The sequence below is a fragment of the Furipterus horrens genome, unplaced genomic scaffold (genome assembly GCF_987537825.1).
Source record: "Furipterus horrens unplaced genomic scaffold, mFurHor1.1.pri manual_scaffold_7, whole genome shotgun sequence".
In the NCBI taxonomy this organism is placed as follows: domain Eukaryota; kingdom Metazoa; phylum Chordata; class Mammalia; order Chiroptera; family Furipteridae; genus Furipterus; species Furipterus horrens.
Window position 1 is genome coordinate 106,424,613 of NW_028327177.1, and position 23,973 is coordinate 106,448,585.

General features: G+C 46.9%; 1 protein-coding gene across 1 annotated transcript in view; it reads right to left on the bottom strand.

Moving 5' to 3' along the window:
- The window catches only part of FGD5 (FYVE, RhoGEF and PH domain containing 5), a 116,004-nt gene extending 98,023 nt beyond the window's left edge, over positions 1 to 17,981 (bottom strand). Inside the window, exons 1-2 of the mRNA XM_090284222.1 lie at positions 17,880 to 17,981; positions 7,091 to 9,755 (exon numbers count right to left, since the gene is read on the bottom strand). Coding sequence (XP_090140348.1) covers positions 7,091 to 9,755; positions 17,880 to 17,892 — 2,678 coding nt within the window. The 5' untranslated portion in view covers positions 17,893 to 17,981. The remainder of the gene's footprint in view (positions 1 to 7,090; positions 9,756 to 17,879) is intronic.
- Positions 17,982 to 23,973: the final 5,992 nt, after the last annotated feature.

Sequence of the window (23,973 nt, forward strand, 5' to 3'; positions counted from 1 at the left end):
AGACGGAAAGGCCTTGAGGGCAGGGACAGCAGACTCGGAACAAACTCAGGAGAGGGAGTGCATCAACTAGCTGAGCCTGTGTGACATTCTACGGTAAGAACTGGAAATTAGAAAAAGGTGGGGTTTGAATTTAGTCTTTAAGATTTTTCAACCCAATCTCCTCCAGATATTCTCCATACCTAAACATATCAAGGTACTTGCTGAAGCAAGATAAAATCATTTTCATTGCAGTTTTACCAGCTAAAAACCATAGTCCTAAGTTTCTCTGTATGTTCTCATACCTTCCTCCTACCTCCTATGTGGAAATTCTACTTTTCCTCAGTGTCCATTCAAATGTCACCCTATCCATAAAGCCAGTCCACCTTCCTCTGGACTCCTACTCTTTTGGCCCTGAGCATTTTCTACTTACACTTCAGGGAGCCCCCTTCCCTCACCTAATTGTAAGTCCACTGAAGCCAGCCATGGTGCCTGGTCCACCTGCCCATCTCCTTCCATACTTCACTTGGCACAGTTCCTTGCCCAGAATTACTCACTTCTCAAATAGTAATCATCAGTTAGCCAAAATAGTCAATTACCTGGATTTTCCCACTCCTTATCTTCATATGCATTCTGTATAATGTGGCCGATCCACAAACTCCTGGGCTTGTAATTTGAGCTTCATCTTAACATAGGACAGCTCTGTAAGAACCCAGGGCAGGGAGGAGGGAGTAATGAAACGCTGGGCCTTGGACCTTCCATAGCTCTCTCTGGAAGGCACAAGCACTCGTGAGTGTCTGCTACAGGTGGGCTGAATCACCTGACACTCCCATAAGGAGCAGCAGATCCCAAACAGATGGCCTGTTCCAGACCCAGGCTCTTGGTTGCTCTGCAGGCACAACTGGCTGCAGAAGGACAAGGGTCCCCACCATGGCCCTGAGGGAAGGAAAGATATCTGAGTACTTAATTAGCAAATTCCAGGAAAGCATGTCAGTCTTTTTGATGAGTTGCCAACAGAGCAATAAACCCACCAGCCATCAGAGAAGAAATGAAAATGTCCTTCTGTTTTTCCTTGAGCCTTTTGGACAATAAGCAAAGCCAACATTTGGGTCATGGTTGTACTGGTCCGTCTTCTGCGAGGGAGACACTCAGCAGCTGTTAGATGAAGACCACCAGCTAACATTTTGCAACCACAGAAAAGGGGTAGTGGAAAGGGCACTAGATTGAGAGTCAGAAAGAGTTGGGTTCGAATCTTGGTTTGACTAGTTAATACTTTTGTGACAAAGAATAATGTATATCACTTCATTGGGCCTCAGTTTTCTTACCTGGAAAATGGGGCTGGAAATTTCTAATGTGACTAACTAATTATAAATTACAAGTGAAATAATAGGTATAGTCAGAGTCATAGAGACAGGCACTCCTGCTATTATGATTATAGAATCATAAAATACCTGGTCTGCAGCCCTGATGCCATTTCAAGTGGGTTTTAGAGGTAATACTGACGCCACACAGAGAAGGAAAACTCTGACTCCAAAAAACCTCCGCTGCCTTGCGGCATACCTCTTCAGGGGAAAGGCTAAGGGAGTAAACCCCGACAGAAAATCCGGAGCCGGAGTCCCTAAGGCGGTTTGACGTTGTAGTCAACACCGGCAACTCCTGCGGCGCACCTGAAGCCAAGCTGTATTGACTCCGTCTTTCCCTTGGACCCTTCAGCTGCGAAGAGAGGGGGGGTTTGCTGCATGGGCAACAGCAGACCCTCCATATCACCCTGCCCAGGCTCTGTAGCTTCAGCTTCACTGGAGAGGACACTCCAGCGTCATCACAAGATGTCGATTTAACACGGGAGGAGACAGATACCGTGTCACTCCCGAGTCGGACTGCACAGCCATTCTCGGCGGTGCAGATAGACTCTTAAGAAGCTACCCCATCGTCTCTCGAGACGGACGGCTGCCGACGACGACTGACGCCACACCCCACAACTGAATCTTGAAAGGTCATGGTTCTGCTTTTACTGATGTGATATCCTGAACACTGCATCAAATACATGCAGAAGAACAGTCTTGAGAGAGAGAAAGTGGGATGGAGAAAGAGAGAGAAAGAGTGAGGGAGAAAGACAGACAGAGTGAGAGAGCGAGTGATACCCCCACAGTGATAGGGACCAGATTCTCTACCTATACTACTCTTGGACTCAAATTCATACCCATAACTATGTGACCTTGATCATGTCACTTAACAGCTAATATTTACTGATCATTTCACTACATGCAGTCTGTAACTCATGTAAGTCTTAATGACGTTATAAGAAAGGTACTATTATCATACCTTTTTACAGATGAAGAAACTGAGGCAGAGAGAGGTAAATAACTTGTCTCAGGTCACACACATAATAATTTGTGGAGTGGAGACTGAAACCCAGGCAGCCTGGTTCACAAGTCTACATGCTTTAACCACAGTGCTCTTACAGGCTCCCCAGGCTACATTATCCTCATCTGTAATCATAAAAAGCTGCCATACATATTGGGTTGGCCAAAAAGTTTTAGTTTTTTCCATACGATGGCTCTAGCAGTGCTTAGTTGGCTTTAACTTCATTAGAAACAATTCTGTTTGATTATATTGTGACAGCTGTCATATCAGCGTGCATTTAAAAATATAAAAATTGTGAATTTTTGTGCAGCCATTTTAATATTAAAGATGGAAGAAGATATGCAACATTTTCAGCATATTATGCTTTATGATTTCAAGAAAGGTAAAAACACAAGTGAAACGCAAAGAAAGATTTGTGCAGTATATGGAGAAGGTGCTGTGACTGATCAAATGTGTCAAAAGTGGTTTGTGAAGTTTCTTGGTACTATTGACATTTTGTCCAAATAACTCCTTGTTGTGAAGCTGTCTTATGCATTGGAAGATGTTTAGCAGCACTCTTGGCCTCTACCCACTAGAAGCCAATAGCAGGAGATAGCCAACATACTAAAAATATCTAAATCAATAAAGTTATCAGTGAAAATGAAAAATGTGTCTTTTATTTTACGGAGAAAACTCAATGGACTTTTTGGCCAACCCAATTCATCAAAAACAATATGCATTAATGAATGGAGAGTGCTGGACAGAAAGAGAATGAGAGAAAGTCAGTGTGGCAATATGATAATGGTATATCTGAGGGGGTAAGTATATAAACATTCACTGTAAAACCAACTTTTTGGTAAGTTTGAATATTTTCATTATGAAATGTTGGAAAAAATTGGCATCAGAGATCTGTGCTGATGTATAGAGCTGTGATTAAGGTAGACTTAACATCATGCAAAAAAAGTAAACACACGATTTTGGGGCTTTAAATGAGACACTTAGGACAAACCAGTTTTTGTAGTGTTTTGCATCAAATGGGTATTTTATAAGTATATACAGAACACAGTGATTGCCTAAGATAGGCACTTAATAAATTGCATTTCTTTCCAGAACCCTTGTGAAGCTCAAAATCACCTACTTGCATGGAATAATAAAAATCCTGGTCATCAATATACCTTTATTAAACTCCTATTGCATAGCCAACCTACTGGGATGCCACAGATATTTAAAAGTCAAGAATAGGTTTCCCCAACCAAGAGTACTGACTGCGGACATAAAACATCTTATTTGAAAAGCAAGAGTGTTGAACTATATCTCTAGTTCTTTTATTCCCCAAGAGGGTCAATTCAGAAAAAAAGAATGTGGGTACAATTTAAAGGATGACAAAACCTTTTTTTTTTGTATACCATGGGGAAACTGTACATAGGTATTGTGTGTATATACAATTTTATTTATGAGATAGAAGACTGTTAATAAGATTATTATAGCTCCTAAAATGTTATCTGTGTATACAAATCTCAGAGGAAGTAACTGCACAGAAGAAACTTAACCATCATCCATTAGCCCCTGAGCTGCTGCTCTGATTTAGGGGTCCCTAAGGGCTCTCTGAATTCTATTATATACTCTACTCTTTCTTGAAGGGAGATATTTTTAGTGGAAAAAGGACTTGGATTTAAACAACACCGAACCACACCACTTTTCAGTCCTATGAATCCTTTGGATTATGCCAAGCAGAAAGTCTCTGTGTGGTGCCAGGATGTCCTTCACACCTCTCTCTGTTTAACAAAGGGACCAAGCCTCCAGCTCACAGCCTTGGCAAGTAATAACTTCAAGCTAGATTTTACCTGTTATTTTATTTTCCTTTGTATCTTATTTGTACAATTGCCTTCTATTTATGGCAACTGATACTGTTTTTCCACTTCCTAATAGTGACAAAAAATTTCCTTTCTAAATATTTTTTGTTAAGTAAAAAAGATGGACTGTTTGAAAGATGAATAATAAGTAAGCGAGAGTATCGGCTGTATAACAGAGATATAAAGATGGCGCAGGAAAGGTGAATGGTCGAGCAATACAAATCTGCTCCAATCTTACCATTTTACGGCTGACCAAACTGCGGCCTAGCCCTGTCAAAGATCTCACAGAAAGTCAGTGACTGAGTGGGCTTTAAATCCATGCCTCCTGATGCACTGTTCCTGCGCTCTTTCAGGACTGATATTTACTTGGCTTCTGCCTCTGACTGCCACACTTAAGCGAGGTATATAGGGCAGGAAAGTAGCAGAAGGAGGAAGAAACTGCCTCCCTACTCTCTGGTCCCATCCAACCCAAAGCACCCCGGGCCCCTGTCTCAAATCAGCAGCACCCCTTCCACTAGATTCTCAAAGCTCCCATTCAGGTGAAGCAGAGTGGGGCCCCTGCCCCCTTGGCCGTCCCTGTGCCTCTCAACTTGTTGTGTCTGAAACCTCCCTTGCCCAGACCTGTTCCAGCCCAAAGCGGGGATTTTTCTCTCCCTCTTCTTCCATCTGTTTCATGCAGGAAAACGGAAGAAAGCTTTGCTCACTGATTGATGTCCAAGAGGATGTGGTTCCTGCACAGGAGATTTATCTCAGTCAGTCTGGCCTTCAGTGAAATAGTATCAGAGTGGGGGTGAAACAGTGTCAGATTCTGACAGTTAGGGAACTCAACCAAAGCCCCAGGCTGTAGCATCAAATGTGAGCTATGCAGGGAAAGCCACCTAGCACAGTGCCTAGCACACAGTAAGCAGTCATGACATGGTACCATTAGCATTTTCTTGGGTATTTTATTCCCTCACTGTCACGTTAATTTGAGTGAAGGAAACTTTTTTTGTTTTTGTTTTTTTTTTGGATAAATTACAGATCAAGACAACAGGTCTTTCTCATACGGCCAAATAGCCTGTGCAATGCAGAACCCCAGAGGGCACCATATAGACTAAAAGATAAATATGTCCCCGAGTTGTAGGGTGTGGGGCATGCACAGTCAGACTTGGCATCGAGCAACATAATTCACTGCAAATTCCTGAAGAAGTTAGGAAATCTAAGTTCTAGCACTGATTTCTCCCCTAAGTTGCTGGGAAACTCTTGGCAAGTCCCTTTCCCTTTCTGTGCCTCAGTTTCCTCCTCTGTAACACGACCAAATGTTGTCTAAAGGTCCCCTCCAGCTATAAAATTCTTTGAGTCTACAAAAGCAGATTACAATTTCTAAAAGGCTGTCATACAAAAGAGGAAATGGGCTAGGGATATTAGATGGAGAAAGCTTTAACTCAGACAGAAAGGAAAACTTAATCACAGCACCTAGCAACAGAGAAGGCAGCTCTGGGAGGTGGTGAGTTCCTTGTGGCTTAAGGAATTCCAGCAGAGACTGGGTTAAGAGAGAAACCTGTTAGAGGTAGGAGGTTTGACCACATGCCCTTTGAGATGCTTTCCAGCATGGAGATTTTATGGTTTCAAAGCTTGGTTCCACTTTCACTAATGCTAGGAGGCACTCACCTAGGGTTGGGTCTCATCAAACCCTGCTTGCTGATACTCATTAATGCAATGACCTTGTTGGCTCTTTTCCTCTCACCCTCTAACATTCTCACACGTCCACATTCTGCAAACTAAACTTGGTCCCTCCACAGTGCTGGTGTTTACCTCTGCTCCAGCAAACAAACCTTTTCATCCTAGAAATAACTAATTAATAATAGCTTTGCTCAGGCTTGGGGAAGGGAGAAGATAGAGCCAGAGTGGGGAACTATATTTTTAAAAAGTCAAGAGAATAAACCATACAAACACTTCTAGCATCTATATACTCCAGCGACAGCTAATGCTAATTGCAAATCATTCGTACCTATTCATTACTGCAGGTCTCCTAGGAAGTTCTAGCAGCAACAGCTGTGTGGGACTGGGCTAAGTTAGCGCACACAAGGGGAAAGAATCAGGATTTGCTTTAAGATCACAACCATTTTGGCTTTTCACTACATTTGATTGGGTACCCTCAAAGAGTATAACTGGTTGAGACTGAATTGCATCACCTTTAAGTTGTATCCACAATGTATAAGGAACAGCAAGATTTGGCAATTATCCACTTGATCAATAAGGGCATTGGGTCAGTCTTAGGAAGGTGTGGTCAGAAACTCCCCACTGTTGTCAACATTTCAGTGTGTCACACTCACTGCCAAGGTGAATGAATCCCCACTAACACCCCCCTTCCCCACAAAACAGCTTGGATGTACCTCTTAAAGACTTCTATTGAGAAATTTAGCTCAGGGCAGCCTTGGCTTTTTAAATAACTTAAGTAAATTATCTTTTCTAGTTCCCTTCAATAGAGTGTATATTTACACAATAAAAAGGTATAAATCTCATTGCGGTATTTTCTTTATGGGGAAAGATATTGAGTTTGGCAAGATCCCAGAACCTTCTCTCTTGGTGACTTTCCCAGAGAGGAATAGTAAAGCCATCTACCTAGATGAGAAATATTCCCCAGGTAATGCAAATACACATGCTCACATTTGCACTGAACTTAGCATTTTAGGTAATACTTTCACATAGATTATCTATTCTGATCTTCTCAAACACTCTGCCATGAGGTAGAATGAATCCCATTTCACAGATTATGTAACTGAGGCTCAGACAGGTAAAGCCACTCATCTAGTCCCATAGCTGGAAAGAAATAGCGCTTGAGGCTAAAAGAGCAAGTCCTTTCTGTCCCCTACACCTAAGCTTGCCTCTTGGACAGTTACACTTGCTAAAGAACAAAAAAACTAATTTCACAGTACCTTTCTGCTTCTTGGTCTACACTCTGCTGCTTGCTCTCGAAGGTGTTGAAGCTGCTCATGTCCACATAACCATCATTTTCATTTGCTGTAGATAGGGCTCTGCTCTGATCTTCAAACAGCTTCGTAAAGGTCCCAGCCCTTGCAGGCCTCCGGGGCGGAATCTGTATATTCTCATAGTCTGAATTCATGGCTGGAATGTTCTCATAGTCTGAAGTGTCGGCATTGGGGAATGAGATGGACCGGGGTTTGGTCAGGGGCAAGGGCAAAAAGGGAGGCCGGGATCGGTCTTCAAAGGACTCTACTCGGGACACTGTCCTGCTGAAGGGGACGTCTTTCCTCTTACCATCCCTGTAGAAGATGAGAGAAGACGGTGATTCGGAAGCCCGGAGCTTCCCGGTCCGGGCCTTAAGCTGAGGGGAGTTACTGAGGCTCCTGCGGTCAATTTCCAGAAGCCGTGAAGGCCCGTGGTAGCTGGATTCTGAAGAGGACCTGGAAGAAGACACGTTGACATCCACGTGCACTTTGTTCTCCGTCTTCTTCTTAAAAGTCAGTGCCAGGAACCGCTTAAAGGACGACTTCTTCTTCTTGCTGTGCTTGTCTGGGGGCTCACTCTCAATCAGCAGTGAGGGAGAGCTCTTGGTGATGGGCTTCTTGGTAATGCAGGCCAGGTCGAAAGGTGGTGGGATGTCGACCATGGAAGATGGTGTTGAAGTGCCGCTGGACGGAAGGTGGTTCCTCTGGGAGAAACTCCCAGAGGAGCCAATCACACAGGGCAGAGAGAGGTTGTCATCTTTCCTTTTGATTCGATGGTCATCTAAGCCAGGTGCCTCAGGCTCCCTGTACACGGAGACAGGGATCTCTCGGCCTTCCACGGAGAATGAGCGAGGGTATAGCGTGAAGGCTCTGGGCTTTGCTGGTAAGGCCTTGCTGGCTTCCAGTGGCTTCCCTTCCAATGATAGAACCATCTTCCTTGCCTCCTCGGTGGCACCTCCAATGCCAATGGCTGACAACAAGACAGCTTCTGGTCCAGTTTCTTCTGGGACAGTTTCTGGGACATAGCCAGCCACCTTCCCAGAGTGGGGCCTGGCCCTTGAGATGATGTTCTTCCTGTCAAGGGGGACCAGTGCGCCCTCAGCATCCGAGTTCATTTCTTCTTGTAAGCCACAACCGCTCAGTGCATCTGACGCAGCCCGTGTCTCAGGCTTTTCTCCCTCTTCAGGGTCAGTCCTACACACCAAGTCATCGACTCCCATCTCATAGGGGTTGGTGAGTGCATCATCTGCAGCATCCTCATCCCCTGGCAAGACCACTACATCAGGGACAGAGAGGCCCTCCCCAGTGCCATCCTGCGGGGAACCATGCTGGGCACACAAAGTTCCGGCCATGGTGTCCTGGTCTGCACATTCCCCCGACTTTGCTTCCTGCTCTGACTCTAAGCCTTTCACTGACTTGGAAAAAGAAGAGTAGCTTTCACTACAGAAAGAGGTGCTCTCTGTAGGGAAGAACTCATACGGACTTCCTGGGAGTGAAGTCACGAAGCTGTCCATACAGTCATTCTCGAAAGGAATGATCTGGCAGCTCTCTTCAGCAGGTTCATCCAGCACAGAGTCTTCACCTTCTTGAGCATCCTCTCCCTTCTCTTGGGTGACTGCTGCCATTTCTTCCTGGGCAGTTTTCTCATCTTGGTCAGGTGGGTCATCCTGGTTACCACCACCTGAGGCATCTTCACACTCCTCAGAGAGGTCAGGGCTGTCTGTGACTGTCTCCACCTCCTGCACACCTGTGGTCAATCCCTCCAGGGGCTCCTCATTGGCATCTTCAGCATCCCCCTCAGCAGGTCTGTCAGAATCCACATACTCGTCTGGCACCCCTAGTTCTACATTGGCACAGCCTTCCTCACCATCCTCCTCTGCCTCTCTGGGTGTCTCAGGGAGCCTAGGCTCCCTGTCAGGTGCTTCTAGACCCTCTAAATCAACTTGAGTTAGAATGATATCGCTGGGAAAGACTGCCTCTCCATCCCAAGAGCCTCTGTCCTCCAGGTTGTACATATTGTGTTCTTCCACTAGCTTCTCTTCCTCCTCACTTGTGGGCTTCTGCTCTTCTGCCCCCGGGTCTTGGGCACAGTCATCAGCGCCCATATTCTCAGGAATGGGGGCCACATCTTCATCAGCCTCTCCACTCAGCGCCACTTCGACTGGGGCTGCCACTTTGTCTGCAGCTCCTGTCCCTTCCTCCTCACCTCCCTCCTGGGATTCCTCTTCACCAGTGGTGTCTGGAGGCACTGTGACCACAGTCTCCACAGAGTCCTCATCCCTGGGCTCGTCCTCTCTTGGCGGAGCCCTGGGGACCACAATGTAATCCTCATTGGCTTTGGCCTCGGAGCACTCCAAGTTGGACTTCTGCTCTTCATAAAGCCCCCTGTCTACACAGAGCAGTTTCCCATTGCTGCATTTGTTCAAGCTGTTGATCATGTACACACTGGCCCTCCACTCGTTGGGGGTATCCAGCCTGGGCTTAGGAGCGATGGGAGGTTTTGGGCCCCTCGACATGGAGTTGGGACTGTGAAGACTGTCAGGCCTGGGTGATGAAGGGAATTTGGGTGCTGTCACTGGTGTGAGGGGACTGGCAGTCTTTGGCTTGGGAGCAACTGGTGGTTTTGGTGAATCTAAGGGATGACAATAGAGAAAAGAAAGAGACAAAAAGTACAGTTACCTTTATTTCCACTCCTACTTATCATTTTTGAGACAGCATTGAAGATGGTTTCTCAACTCATGTGAACCCAATCTACTATGTTTTGTCTTAGATTTATGTCTCCATCATCATCTTTAAAATACCTTGACCTTCCACTAAAGATCTATTCTGTAAAAAAAGTAGCTAGATCTTTCTTACGTACACAGTCCAGCTAACGAAACAAATGACACCTTGTACTCATCAAATAAAGGTGCGCAGATCACTGCACTCACTCATTCAACAACTATTTATTAAACACTTTCTATGTGCCGGGTACCCAGGAGACAATGTTGAAATCAATAGTCACCATTCCTGCTGCCATTATACAGCTTACATTCAGTCTACAGTTAATTCATTGAATACCTGCATCTATTCACATAGCACTATACACAGTAGGGTCTTCTAGGATCAAGAAGAGAGGAACACCTCTGCTGACTACTCACAGCTGAGTTACAGGGACAAGACTAATAGCACAATTGGAGGACAGAGCTGTATACCTTTGAACATTATAACTGAATAGCCATTATCTCATTCCCTCAAGAATGACAGACCCAAGCTTGTGACAGTGATGTATTATATGATTCTCCTGAGGGTCACCTCTGAATTCTACATGGTGCAGACTGGTGTCCAGCTAAGTGCCCAGCATCCAAATTTTACAGCATCTGAATTTCATGGGAGAAATGACATGGTATTTTATAACATAGATGTTTGCAAAAGGCCTCTACCCTTGTGAATGGTGGTGATCTATTAACCACAGCAGAAAATGTGGTACAAACCATACATGCAATAGGAGTTCAAGAAGCAAGAGCTGCTATAGCTAAGGAAGACCTCTTGGAGAAGGAGAAATTTCAACTAAATTTTGCAGGATGGAAGAGACTTGGACAATTATAGGGTCAGGAGAATAGTCACCCATTACCAAGTTCAGCATCTCTCCTACCTACCAGCCAACCCATGCCTCCTGCCTGAGTCTCTGAGCCTAGGGGTACACTTCGGTCAGACTGAGGAAAGCAATTTCCAAGAATGCAACTCCATCCTGACAAGACCATTTCAAGAGATCTGCCTGGTTCCCCAATGCCCATGGATTAGGATGTATAAGTCTTGCTTCAGCCCAGTCTCACCTCCCAGTTCCATCCCCACTAAGGCTTGGGTTTGACACAGGGAAGCTTCAGAATGACAGCCTGGTTGTGACAGAAAGAAGGTGGAGCAGAGGGCCTGGGGGTCTGTCAGCAAACTCTTGTCCTCCCCGTGCATTTGACTCCCAGGTAAATCCTTGAAGCAGCTAACCCCAGTCAAATCCAATCCAGGGCTATCTGACAGAAATATAATGTAAGTCATATTTATATTTATATAGTAATCTTAATTTTTTCATAGCCACATGAAAAAGTAAAAATGGAACAGGTGAAATTAATTTTAACAATACAGTTTTTTAACTCATTTATCTAAAATATTATTTTGAATATCATCACGTAATCAGTGAATCATTTTTGGATCAACATACAAAATTTATTAATGAGTTATTTGACATTCTTTTTTGAACTAAGTGTACTGTATACATACATACAGCATGTCACAGTTCAGACTAGCCACATTTCAAGTGCTTAGTAGCCACACATGGCCGGTAGCTGTGGCACTGGTCAGCACAGCTCTGACATGAGACATCTCCATGGGACTGTCTCATTAGCACCTCAATTTCAAGATGTCTGAAGCCAAAGTGAATAACATCTCCCCAAACTGGCAGGACCATGTTAAATTCAGCTGAGGCCCCAAAAGAAAGAAAAAGCCCTGGGGTAGTAACAATGCAGGATTACAAAGCCCATGCACTCTGTTTCTAAAAGGGTTTCATTTCAGAGCCTCTTTATTTACACTTTGCACATACAAGTACATCTAATGAACTTGATTGTCTGGTTTCCCAATGCATAGCTAATTAGAAGGGGTCGGGGGAGAAAGTTAGAACCGGGACACTGCCAGCTGTAAGGTGTGGTAGCTGAGAGCAGGAAAGGGAGAGAAGAGGCACAGCTATCAAAGTACCCACTGTTAACATACCACAGCTTCAGCCTCCTGACCCTCACCTACATTTGTCTGCATCAATGCCCAGGCCTTCCACTCACATCCAGATAATAACCCAATGTCTTCAAGATGCAATATGTGACTTCCCAACTCCTTGTTTCCATAAGCAATCAAATATACCTTCATTTAGAAAAACTTCTGTCCAGATTAGGAAAAAAATTAAAAACCACCACCAAAATTTGGAACTTAAACAGCTAAGTTCACTGTGGAGTAACAGAGTGGGCCTTTGGAGCCTGGCTCATCAGGTTCAAAGTCTGCCTTTGCCACTCACAAGCTATGAAACAGCCTCAATTCCCTCATTTGTAGAATAGGTACAAAAGTAGCACCTACTCTCAAAGAAGTGTTGTGAAGATTAAAAGATGTATATTAGTCCTGAACAGTGTGCCTCAGTTGGTTGGGTATCATCCCGCAAAGTGAAAGGTCACCAGTTTGATCTCTAGTTAGGGCACATGCCTGGGTTGTGGGTTCCATTCCTGGTTGGGGAGCTTATGAGAGGCAGCTGATTGATGTTTCTCTTTCTCTCTTTCTCCCTCCCTTCCCCTCTGTCTAAAAATAAATAAACTCTTTAAAAAAGGTATATATTAAAAATGCTTAGTAGCAGGCCTTCACATAGGAGTACTCACTAAACAGGAGCTATTATTATTCTAATAAAATCAGTCTTTGCCTATCTCATATCTTCCTCTGGTATAAGTCTTGCTTTATACTGATATACAGTATTGTGTAATATTAGTTTCACACTCTCAACATCAGGTGTCAGGTATTGGCATGAAATTATTCTTTGGGGGCAGGGACTCTCATTTCTCATCCTTAACAGGTGGTATTTCACATAGGCACCATGAGACCTGACAGAGGGACAGAAGGGCCATGAAAAACGACAGTCACCTTGGTTGCATCACCCCCACCCCTACCCCATCCTTCATCCAATCAAGCTATTGATCTGTGGGCACCATCTCACTGGGAAAGGTTACAGTGGGCGTCTGAGGCGTGATCCTGCAAGAAAATGCCTTCCCCATTGAGACCTTAGGAATGATAAATATGCAGTGTTCATGCCCTGCTTCCAGCTCTGAGATCAAGGGATGCCAGAGTCAGAAAAGCCTCATTGGAAGATGGGGAAACTGAGGCACAGAGAGGACAGAGGACTGGCATGGAGCTACTCAGCAAGTATGAAGCAGGGCCCAGATAGAATGCGGGTTTCCTGCTGCAGTCAATTGAACCACTGCCTTGACCCTTTTACCACTGAGCTTTTCCTCTACCGGGGAGACTCAAGACTCTCAGCTTCTAGTGAGGCAGAGGAGAGAAAAAAAATGCAGGGAAACTGAGGCCAAAGAGACCAGGAACAGCTATCGAGGCAAGAAATTTACATGAGGCTGAGTCCAGAACTCACAAATACTAACTGACCATAAATTGAATGACTTTCATTTGCTCCTATCCAATTTCATTTAATCCAGTTCCATTAAATATTTGTTGAGCACCTACTACGTGCCAGGGCACTCAACTAGAATCTTTGGATACATCAATAAACAAAATAAAGTTTATGAAAAAAGATTAGGAGTTGAAGGTTTTTGCAATTTTAACTAGAGTGATCAGGATAGGCCTCACAGAGAAGCTATTACAGCAAAAACTTGAAAGAGGTGAGGGAAACCATGACTTATTATACCTAGCATGTTCAAGGAGGTAAGAGTGGCTGGAGGGGAGTGAGTGAGATAGAAGGAGAAGCAGAAGATGAGGTCAGAGGGCCATTGGAGGGTGTAGATTATGAAGCACCTTAAGAGGAAGAAGGACATGGTCACTTTGGCTAATGTGATGGAATTAATAGAAGGGGTGAGGATGGATGCAGAGAGATCTGTGAGGAGGCTCTTGCAATAATCCAGGCAAGAGATGATGGAGGTTTGGACGGAGTTGGTAGTAGTGGAGGGGTCAAAGAGTCAGATTCCAAATACGAAGGCAGAGCTGGTGGGATATACCAACAATCTGGATATGGGGTGTAAGAGAAAAAGAGAAGTCAAGGACAACACCAAGGTTTTGAGTTAGAGGAACTGGAAAGGTGAAGTTGCTACTAATAGAGCTGGAGAAGTCAGAGATAAGAATTTCAGTTTGCACATTAGATCTGAGTTACCTTTCACACACCATGGTGGAGACATCAAGTGGGCCCTTGGGTATTCCAGTCTGGGTCTGGGAGAGGTCTGGCTGGAGGTATCCATCACAGAGATGGAAGTCAAAGCATGAATCTGGTGAGATCACCAAGCGAAGGAGTGTGGACTGACATAATAGCAGGACCAAGAAGGGAGATAGAAGGAACCAGCAAAGGAGGAGGAGGAGGGAGCAAAGAAAATGAACGGAGTGTGAGGGCTTCCAGCTCTGCTCCCTCACAAAAAAGAACCAGATAGAACCCCTGTCCTTGATACTGGTCTCAGACCCACTCTGCCTGGAGAAGGCTCAGAGAAGAGGTAGCACTGGAGTGCATGTCGAAAGACAGGGAGGATTTCACAATTGAAAAGGAGGCTGAGTATTCCACGTAGGGGGAACAGAGTGTGAAAAGGTCCAGAGGCAGGTAGATGCGAAGCCCTTTGCAAGGGTAGTAGAGTCCAGTTTGGCTGAGCTTAAGTATGATGGAGGTAGCAGGATTAAAGGATAAATCAGAGCTGGGGGTTCCTCCTCTGGGTTAAACATAACTTCTAACTGCCCAGAACCCAGCATGAATGGAGCTGCTGTCTCCTGACTCCTTCTGGCTGCCAAATGAACCTTCTCTCTCCTTGAATGACAGAATCTGGGGTTACGACCGCTCCAGCCTGAGTTATCAATGCCCAGGACCTCCTGGCAATTTGCTATGCCTGAGGATAACTTGAATGCAAGTACCCTTGAAGCCAAGGTGCAAGAGTTCACTGGGGGGGTAGAGGAACCACAGTGACAGGAGGAAGAGATTTTTAACAGCTTCGGGTGAGAGAAATCATCCCCAGCCAGCCCCCGGTACCAGTTTATATTTTCTTTCTCTATCTTAATTAAGTATCTGTCACTCACATTCATGCTTGCTGCTCCCTTGTCAGCTATGTAGAGGTTCAATTAAAATGGGTATTGGAAGGAGCACTTGAATAGGAGTCAAGAGCTCTGACCTCCACTCCTCGCTCTGCCCTTAATTGGAGGCAAGTCCCTTTTCCTCCCTGAGCTTCAGTTTCCCTATCTGTAGAGTTGGTGCCTGGTCTGCTCTGGGTGACTACAACCTATTAAACTCACGGCTCTTCTTATATCTCCTGACATCCTTGCCTTCAGTCCCTGAGTCTGTTTCAACTGCAGTTCACTATACTCCTCCTGGAACTCTCATAACCATATGTTCCAAGAGTAATTATCTTCCAATTTCACCTTCCAATTGCATCTTAATTTAACTTTCATTCCTGAATGCCTACTGGAATGTCCACACCAAGCCTGATGATTTCTAATTAGGCTGCTATTAAGCTAGTCCAGTGACCCATGGACAGGGCTTTTACTAGGAAGCCAGCATGGGACAGAGGTGGAAGAGCATGGGCACCAGACTCAGAGAGACCTGGACCCCAACCCCAGCTCTGCCACACATCAGCTGTGTGATCTTGGGCATATCACTTTGCCTCTCTGAGCCTCAGTTTCTTTCTTGGTAACATGAAAGAAATACCCCCTTTTTTCTTAAGGCTGTTGAGAAGATTAAAGGAAGTAATAGACATAAAGATGACTAGCAAAGTCAACTAGCAAAAATTCTTTGTGTATCGATTATATGCTAGATACTGTATAAAAAAGTAGGCTCTCAAGCTGGACAGTCCTATATTGGTTCCCCATTAAGTCAGTGACTATTAAATCCTTGCAGCTCAGTTTCCCGTCTATGACATGGAGATAGCAAGAGTACTCACCTCATCAGGTCAATGTGAAACACTTAAAGCAGTACCTGACTCATAGTATGTACCCAGTAATATTAGGTAGTATTTATTGGTCACTTATAATGTGATGACAGATACTCTTCTAGGCACCTTTATTTTACTGAAGCATGAGAACTCAATGACCAAGATCTTATTATCCCCATTATTCAGATGAAGAAACTGAGGCACAGAGAGGTTAAGTAACCTGCTCAAGGTTTATAAAAGTATACAGTGGTTCTGAGATTCAGTCCCATGGAGTCTGTGAATCACTATGCTACATGATCAGGAAATCCAGAGCATGGCACACAGAAATCATTGTGTGAGGTTTCTATCATTGCCATCGACAGAAAAAGGAACCAGGTTTATGTTGGAGACAAATTACAGGATGGCTGAACCAGGAGGAGCAACTGCTAAGATTTACTGAGACCAAACAGGCCTCTCAGTTTATTCCGGCTCACTCCATTCCCCCAGCTTCTCAGAGAAGGAAGGGCTTGCCCAAGCAGGAAAACGTGGGAAAACTGGAACTCCTCTCACCATTGTTTTAAAGCGAGTTTTATTAGGAGTGTAGGAAAAAGCTAGCCTGGTTCTGTCCAGGCTATGCCAGAACAGCCAGGAGGTGACCTTCTTCCTCCAAGGAGTGGCTGGCTGGGTGCTGGGACTCACCCCAGCCTTTTCCAGTCCCACAAAGTGGCACCCCTGCTCCTACTCCACCCCCCGCCCCATCCTGTGACCCACATGCTAACTGTCCAGGTGTCCACCAACTCTGCAACAAAAGGGCCTGAACACAGGGAGGCGGCTGCTACATTCCTAAGTCCCCAAGTGGCTCCTTTTTTTTTCATGTCAGTCCAGCCAATGTCTCCTGTCTGCACCTCACTCCTAAGACAATGAGTTTTTTATTTAAAAGAGTTTAAAAAGAAAAAAACCCGTAACACGCAGCAGCAGCAGCAGCAGCAGCAGCAGGATATGGTTCTAAGACAGTCAAAATGGTGGCTTCCTGTTTCTTTAGGGATGTCTGTTTTGGAGTATGGCTTCAGACTAGGGTGTTGGTTGGGGAGAGGACTGCCTTTTGCTTAAATCCAAGAGAGAGGGAGAGAGAGAGAAAGAGTGGCAATCGTTCCTTGGCAGGCGGATGAAGCAAGTTCGCTGGGACTGTTCCCTTGCTAACTCTTTGAGGGAACTTTCTGCCTTCCCCATGGATGGAGTCAGGAATCCCGGGAACTAGATTCCAGGCACCGCCCATCTCTGAGTCTCAGTCGCTAAATCTGTTAAATGGCATTCCTCTGGAGAGATCGCTAATATTTGCTGTCAAACGCATTCTGGATTGCAAAGAGTCCCTGAGCTGGCGAGTCAGATTTACAGGGCAGAGACGTGAGGGATGGGAGGGAACGCGTGGAGTGCGGCTCAGCCTCGACCAGGAGTGTCCGCTTGGCTTTCGGTCCCCTGCGGGAGGCACAAAGTGGGCCCGGGTCAGGGCGCTGCCAGGGACGAGGGCGCTGCGAGGGACGGGGGCGCTTCAGGGAGAAATGATTTAGGGCTTTTTAGTCCTACCGGGAGAGTAAGCTCCAAGTCTCGGGGTCTGGAGAGAAAGAAAGGAGCAGAAATCTCTTAAGGGTGCGCCGCCGAGTGATGAAGGACCAAGAACAGACCCCGGGGTGGGGGAGACAAGGACGGATCCCGTGTACTAGGAGGGGTCCCTGCGGGGCCAGCGAGGGTCAGGCGGGGACTCCAAGCAGCGGGATGAGGGTGTAGGGGAGCAACCTGGTTGCCTCTGCGAAGGGGGCGTCTATCTCCGTGGCCAGGGGAACCCTTATTCTGAGGGCCGCCGTGGGAGTGGGATGAAGGCGTTCACGGCCAGGATGCAACCTTGCCGAGACTGAGGGGGCGTCCCTGGAGCGGGACGACTAGGACAGGGGCCCTAAACGATTCTCAGCCTCCTCGATGAGGGGATTCCGGACCCGCCCATATCTCGTCTCGACCAAAGCCTGGTAGAGTAGGAAAGGTCGGGGGATTCTCGGCCGTCGCTCTAGTTGCTCCGCGGGCTTCAACTTGGAGCTCATGGCCAGGGGCCCCTCCCCCGCGGCCCTCGGCGCCCGAGGTCGCGCGAAGCCTACCTGCTCTGTTCATCTTCCAGCTCAAGGAGCCCGGGGCCGCCCGTCGGTCCGTCCGTCAGTCCAAGCTCCTGTGCACACGGCGCCTCACTCCATAGTCGACCCGCGGGTTCCGCAGCCCCTGGCACCGGCCCCGCCCCCCAGCGCGCGCTGTACTCCCTGAGGGGCTCAGGGCCAGTAGGGGCGCGGGGCGCTGGGTGCAAGCCTCCAGGGCTGGGCGGGGCCGGGGAAGGGGTGCGAGCGCCGGGCGCGCGAGGCGGCAGCCGGGACAGCGCGCGGCGTCCCGCTCACCAGTACTCAGCGCGGGGCGCTAGGCAGTAGGGGCTCGGGGTACGAGCCTCTGGGGCTGGGCGGGGCCGTACGGGCAGGGCGGGGAGGGGGCGCTAGCGCGCCGCGTGGGGGGCGGTGGCCCGAGCTGCGCGCGGTGTCGCGTCCGCTCCGAGCTCCCGGCTCCGTGCCCGGTGCGCTGCGCTCTGACCGCTACCCCTCTGTCTGCGCTCAGCCGTCGCCGCCGCGCCTCCGCCCCCTCCTAGACGTTTCCTCCCGCTCCCGAAGAGGAAGGCTTTTTTTCCCCTTTCTGCTCTGTCAAGGATCGAGGGAGCCGAGGGGCGAGGCGTCCCCGTACACATTTAAAGGGACCGTGGTCATGGGGACTCGGAGAGCCACGTGAGGTCCAAGGGACTACCATCGGGACTTGGGGAGAACCGCGAGTTGCTCTTGTGAGGACTTCCTCTTCCCGTTGCCAAACGGACCGTCCATCTTTATTTTCATTTCCTTGCACATTCATTCAGTACTGCACCAGGCTCTGTGCTGAACCCCCAAGACAGCCCCAAATTCTTGCCCTCATGGAGCTTCGATGGGAGACACAAGTGTGCAAACCAGCATGGGAATTGTTAAAAATGCAAATTCTTGGTACGCTCCCCAGACGTACTGAATCAGAAATCCTGTGTCTAACAAAGCTCTAAGGTCCTTCTGAAGCAAGCTGAAGTTTGGGAACCACTGGAGTAGAGAATGGGTGATCAAGGAAGGCCTCCCTGAGGAGGTGATGTTGAAAGGGAGACCTGGTTGATGAAGAGCCTGTTTTTGTTCACTCACCGTACTGTGTAACCAGCACTTCTCTAAGACCAGGCCTAGTGTTGGGCAATATGGATATTCCCATCAAACCTCCACCTCGAGCTCTGGTCTGATTGTTCATACAAACATAGGCAGATAGTTCTGCTTCCCCAGACAAGTGCTGGGATGGGGATAGGAATACCCACGAGCTTATGGGTATTCTGAAGTAGCTTTGAAGTGGAGGGGCTTCAAGCAAAGTAAAGGCCTTTAGGGTAGAGGGAACATCTTGGACAAAGATTTAGAGATGTGAAAAGGCATGACCTGTTCGATGAGCCTGAGGTGACTGGCTTGGGGAATAGAGGGTGATAGTATCCCATTATGAGGTACAGAGGGCCAGAAAGAGAGGTGCTCTGACTGCCGTTCTTTCTGTCAGGTGGTCCCAGATAGCCAGATGTTTTCATTGCATAGATGAAACACCTCTTGGCTCTAAGCATCAGTGTCACTCAGGAGCTTGTTAGAAATGCAGAACCCCAGGCCCCACCACAGACCCATAATCTGCATTTTAACTAGGTTTTTCAGATGATCTGTATATACATCACAGTTGGAGACCCACTGTCCTAGATGACCCCCCCCCTTTTTGTAAGCACTCACTGGGGTGAGTACTTAATCCCTGACCTCTGTCTTCTTATGAATACATTATTGGAAAGCTGATAGGCTTCTGGATACCTGAGGGCCTTCACCCAGCAGAATTGGTGTCTATGAGGTGCTCACTAAAAATATATGACATACATGAAGGTCTGATTTGAATTGTTACATGAGCCAGTTGGTGCCTGGCACACAGAAGGTGTTTAATGCCTATGTGCTGAAGATAAGAATGCATGAATTTCAATTAGGTGATACAGAAAGGCTCCGAGAATGTTAAACTCTTTTCTCCACCATCATTATCTTACTTAGTATTTTCACATTCCCCAAGCAGGTTCATACACCCAACCAGGCTTACAAGATTTGTTTTATTTTTGTCTTTTAATGTCCATAGTATGGAATTAGGTTATGCATGCTTCAGGCAAAGGCCTGGAGTGTACCTCAGTTTTCCTAAATCAGGAATTGAATTTGATTCTTTCAAATGGCCTTTTCAGCTCTGAGCCACCAGAGTCCTTAAGCCTCCAGCCTTCTGTGGAGAAATACTTATGCCTCTGGAATAGAAAATCTATGGCAGAATTTGTTACTTGGGTTCTGAATAAACTTTATGGATCCCTGCATAGAGATAGTAAAGATGGTGATAGTGATGTTGGTGGAGGTGATGGCAGAAGTGATCGTGGATGTGGGAGACATGGTGTTGTAGTCAAAGGAGGCAGAGGAGCTCGAGGTGGCGAGGTGATAGAAGTAGCTGTGAAAGTCATGGTGAAGATGGAAGATGTGATATAGTTGGTGGTGGTGGAGGAGGTATTGGGATTGATAGATGTGGAGATGGACTTGAGGAGATGATGGAGGTGATAGAGTTGAGTAAGTTGATAGAGGTGGTGGGGATAGTGAAGTAGAGTGAGGTGATGGAGCTGGTAGTGGCGGGGGTGGTGAAGTTGGTCAAGGTGATGAAGGTGGTGAAGATGATGGAGTTGAGTGAGGTCTTGAGGGTGGGAGGGGGTGGAGGAGATAGAGTTGATGGTTGAGAAGGTGGCATTTTATATGATGCAAAAAAACCCCATATGTCTTAAAAATTGAACTTGTTTCTGGAACTAGCAATAGAACCCAAATAACCTAGGACCTCAGGGCAGGGACAGAAGAGGGAGGCTCAGATCATTTGACCAATAGCCAACGTTACTCTTCACTGTCAGGCCTGAGTACAGGAGAAGGGAGGGCGTGAAGAGACTTCAGTGTCTTGTTAAGCCCTTTCCATGACTGTTGAATTTGGGATTTGAGGCCTAAGCAAAGTCTGCTTATGAAGACCATAGTGCCAGTGACAGCTGGGAAAAAAACACAGGTCTGAACTTGTTGAGCTGAAACCACATGTTGGGGTAGAGGGATGATGGGCTGTGAAGATGAACAGTTCATTCCTTTGTTAGCTTTTCCTAACGAGAGAAAATGGATGTGAAAGACCATAAGGTTCTGAAGACATCCAGGACTAATGCTAGTGCTTGGACTTGCTCAGTCCTTTTGGAATGGGCCATAAGCTCTCATTGAGCTAGGGGATGGCTGAAAATACCCACAAAGGACATGACCAAGGTGGGGTGTGGTAATGGTCATCATTGCTCCTGCTTTGGGCCTTTCACACATGTGTATTCTCAAGAATTCTATAAAGGGATTATTATAGCCCTGTTTCACACATGGGAAAACCGAGGTCTAAACAGGGAAAGTGACTTGCCCCTACAGCCAGGATGCACACCCCATTCACTCTGAGAATGTGATCCGAATTCCTCCTAGGCTTTCACGTTTTCCAGATTGCTCTCAACATCTTAGCTGTTCCTCTCAGCAGACCGTGAGCCACTCAGGGTAGGTGTTATGCCCACTTGACAGACTGGGAAACTGAAGTCCATAGGGGAAAATAAATGGTCTGTGATCATACATTAAGTTAGGGGAGCTGCAAGTGGTGGAATCCACACCTCCTGACAGCTAGGCCTAAGTCAGAATTACGTGGAACCTGAAACCATGCACCTTCTCCAATGGTACAGTTTCTTGCTTTGTCTTTTGAGGGCAGGAGTCCCTCCCTGCTTTTCTGAAGGAGCCTGGCAGGGTTGGGGCACGACACCTTTAAGACAGATCCACAGTAGGAGTCAGGCTTCCCTAACCAGGTCGTCCTTCTCTCTTCCTCTTTCTTTTCCTCCCTTCTCTCTATCTGCATTGAATAGTCAGAAAGGACAAGCAGAATCCAGCTTCACTTGATGACCCAGCCCACGTCTGCAGGAGCCTTGGAAAGGATGTTCAAGGGAACTGATGACGAGGTTCTGATATATCTAAGGAACAGCCAGGTGGGAGCCTCAGAGCCTGAGGAACTTGGAGTGAAAGGCGCTCGGATGACCAGCGCATTGCCAGGTGAGGAGGCTGTGGAATAACAGCAGGCAATAGCAACGCTGATAATCACAACCTATGCTGATGCTACATCTACCGAGCACTCTCTTCACATGCTTCTGTGATAATGTGACATGGTTTTATCATTATCTCCATTTGACAGATGAGAAAACTGAGAATCAGAGAGGTGAGAGACTTACTCAAGACTCAGAGATAGTGGTGAAGTTGGGACTAAACCTAGGTCTGTCTGTCCCCATGGCCTGTGCTATTCACAGTATAACACGTTTGCCCAAGATCACAGTGCCAGAACCAAGACAACAGTCCTAAGTGGCTAGACTTCCTTCCTTCCTTCCCTCTTTCCCTCCCTCACTCCCTTATTTCCTTCCTTCCTTCTTTCCTTTCCCAAAAGTACTGCATGCCTACTCTGTGCCAGGCACCAGATCAGGTCCCGGGTAAACAGGCCACACTCACTCTGGCCTTCTTGAGCTCCCAGGGCAGCTGAGAAAGCAGGACACCCAATGGCAAATTACCCATAAGTTTGTTGAGAGCACTAATGGGGGAATCACAGATTCCTCTCAAATGCCTTTAGACCCCTGATGTGAGGCTGTTCGGTTCCTTAGGGCCTCTGAAATCAAAGTCACCCCTCACTGGATCCTTTATGAGCCTCAAGCTCCTCCCAACTGAAGCCCCTGACCTCATACTTCTCACTCATACACGTCGTCGTCGGCAGCCGTCCGTCTCGAGAGACGATGGTGTAGCTTCTTAAGAGTCTATCTGCACCGCCGAGAATGGCTGTGCAGTCCGACTCGGGAGTGACATGGTATCTGTCTCCTCCCGTGTTGGATCGACATCTTGCGATGACACTGGAGTGTCCTCTCCAGTGAAGCTGAAGCTACAGAGCCTGGGCAGGGTGATGTGGAGGGTCTGCTGTTGCCCATGCAGCAGACCCCCCCTCTCTTCGCAGCTGAAGGGTCCAAGGGAAAGACGGAGTCAATACAGCTTGGCTTCAGGTGCGCCGCAGGAGTTGCCGGTGTTGACTACAACGTCAAACCGCCTTCGGGACTCCGGCTCCAGATTTTCTGTCGGGGTTTACTCCCTTAGCCTTTCCCCTGAAGAGGTATGCCGCAAGGCAGCGGAGGTTTTTTGGAGTCAGAGTTTTCCTTCTCTGACTCATACACGTACAGAGCAGAATAAAAGCTAAGGATCCTCCATGTCTTTTCATGATTCTTAGGCCAATGGGGATAATTACCTCCCTGCACACAGCTTAGGGACTCTCAGATCAAAACTGCTGAATTCCAATTCCCTGTTCCCACCTGCCTGAAGCCTTGGCAAAGTGCAGAGCCGGCACCGCAGCTGGATGCAGCCCTGTGCTCCAGAAACAAAGAGCACTGTAAGCTCACGAAAGGTGGCGTGGTCAAGCCTCCTGGACAGGCAGTAGAATGCGGTGGTCAGGAGCCACACTGACCTATGGGGCAAGTCCCAGCCTCAGTTTCCCCATTGATAAATCATAATACTATAGTTATTGTATTTGCTTAGTGTTTATTTTATACTAAATAAGTGTTTTGCGTATGTTATTAAATTATTTAATTCTCTCAAACGTATGAAGTAGGCGCTATTTCTCCCATGTTACAGATGAGGCTACCACAGAACAGGGAGGCTGAAGCATCTTCCCAGGGATACACAGCTAGTAAGTGCTGAGGATACCAATCTGGTTGTGGGGGCTGCTTTCTTACCCACTTCAGCTCACTGGCCCCATCAATTGGACATGAACACAGTGTCGCTCATTAAATGAGATAACTCATTTAGTAGGGGAGAGAGAGACAGAGGAGGCACTCAGTAAATGACCTTTATTTAAATGTCAAATACATAGTAGGTGCTCAATAAATGCTTACAAATTACTCCAGGAACTGGGGTGCACAAACCCCACAATCAGAGCAGGAGAGGGACAGGGGAGAGCATTTATGGAGCACCTGTTGTATACTGGAATGGGTGAGAGGAGGCAATGTGGGAGCCTTGCAGGAACACAGGGAGACAGCTTGGG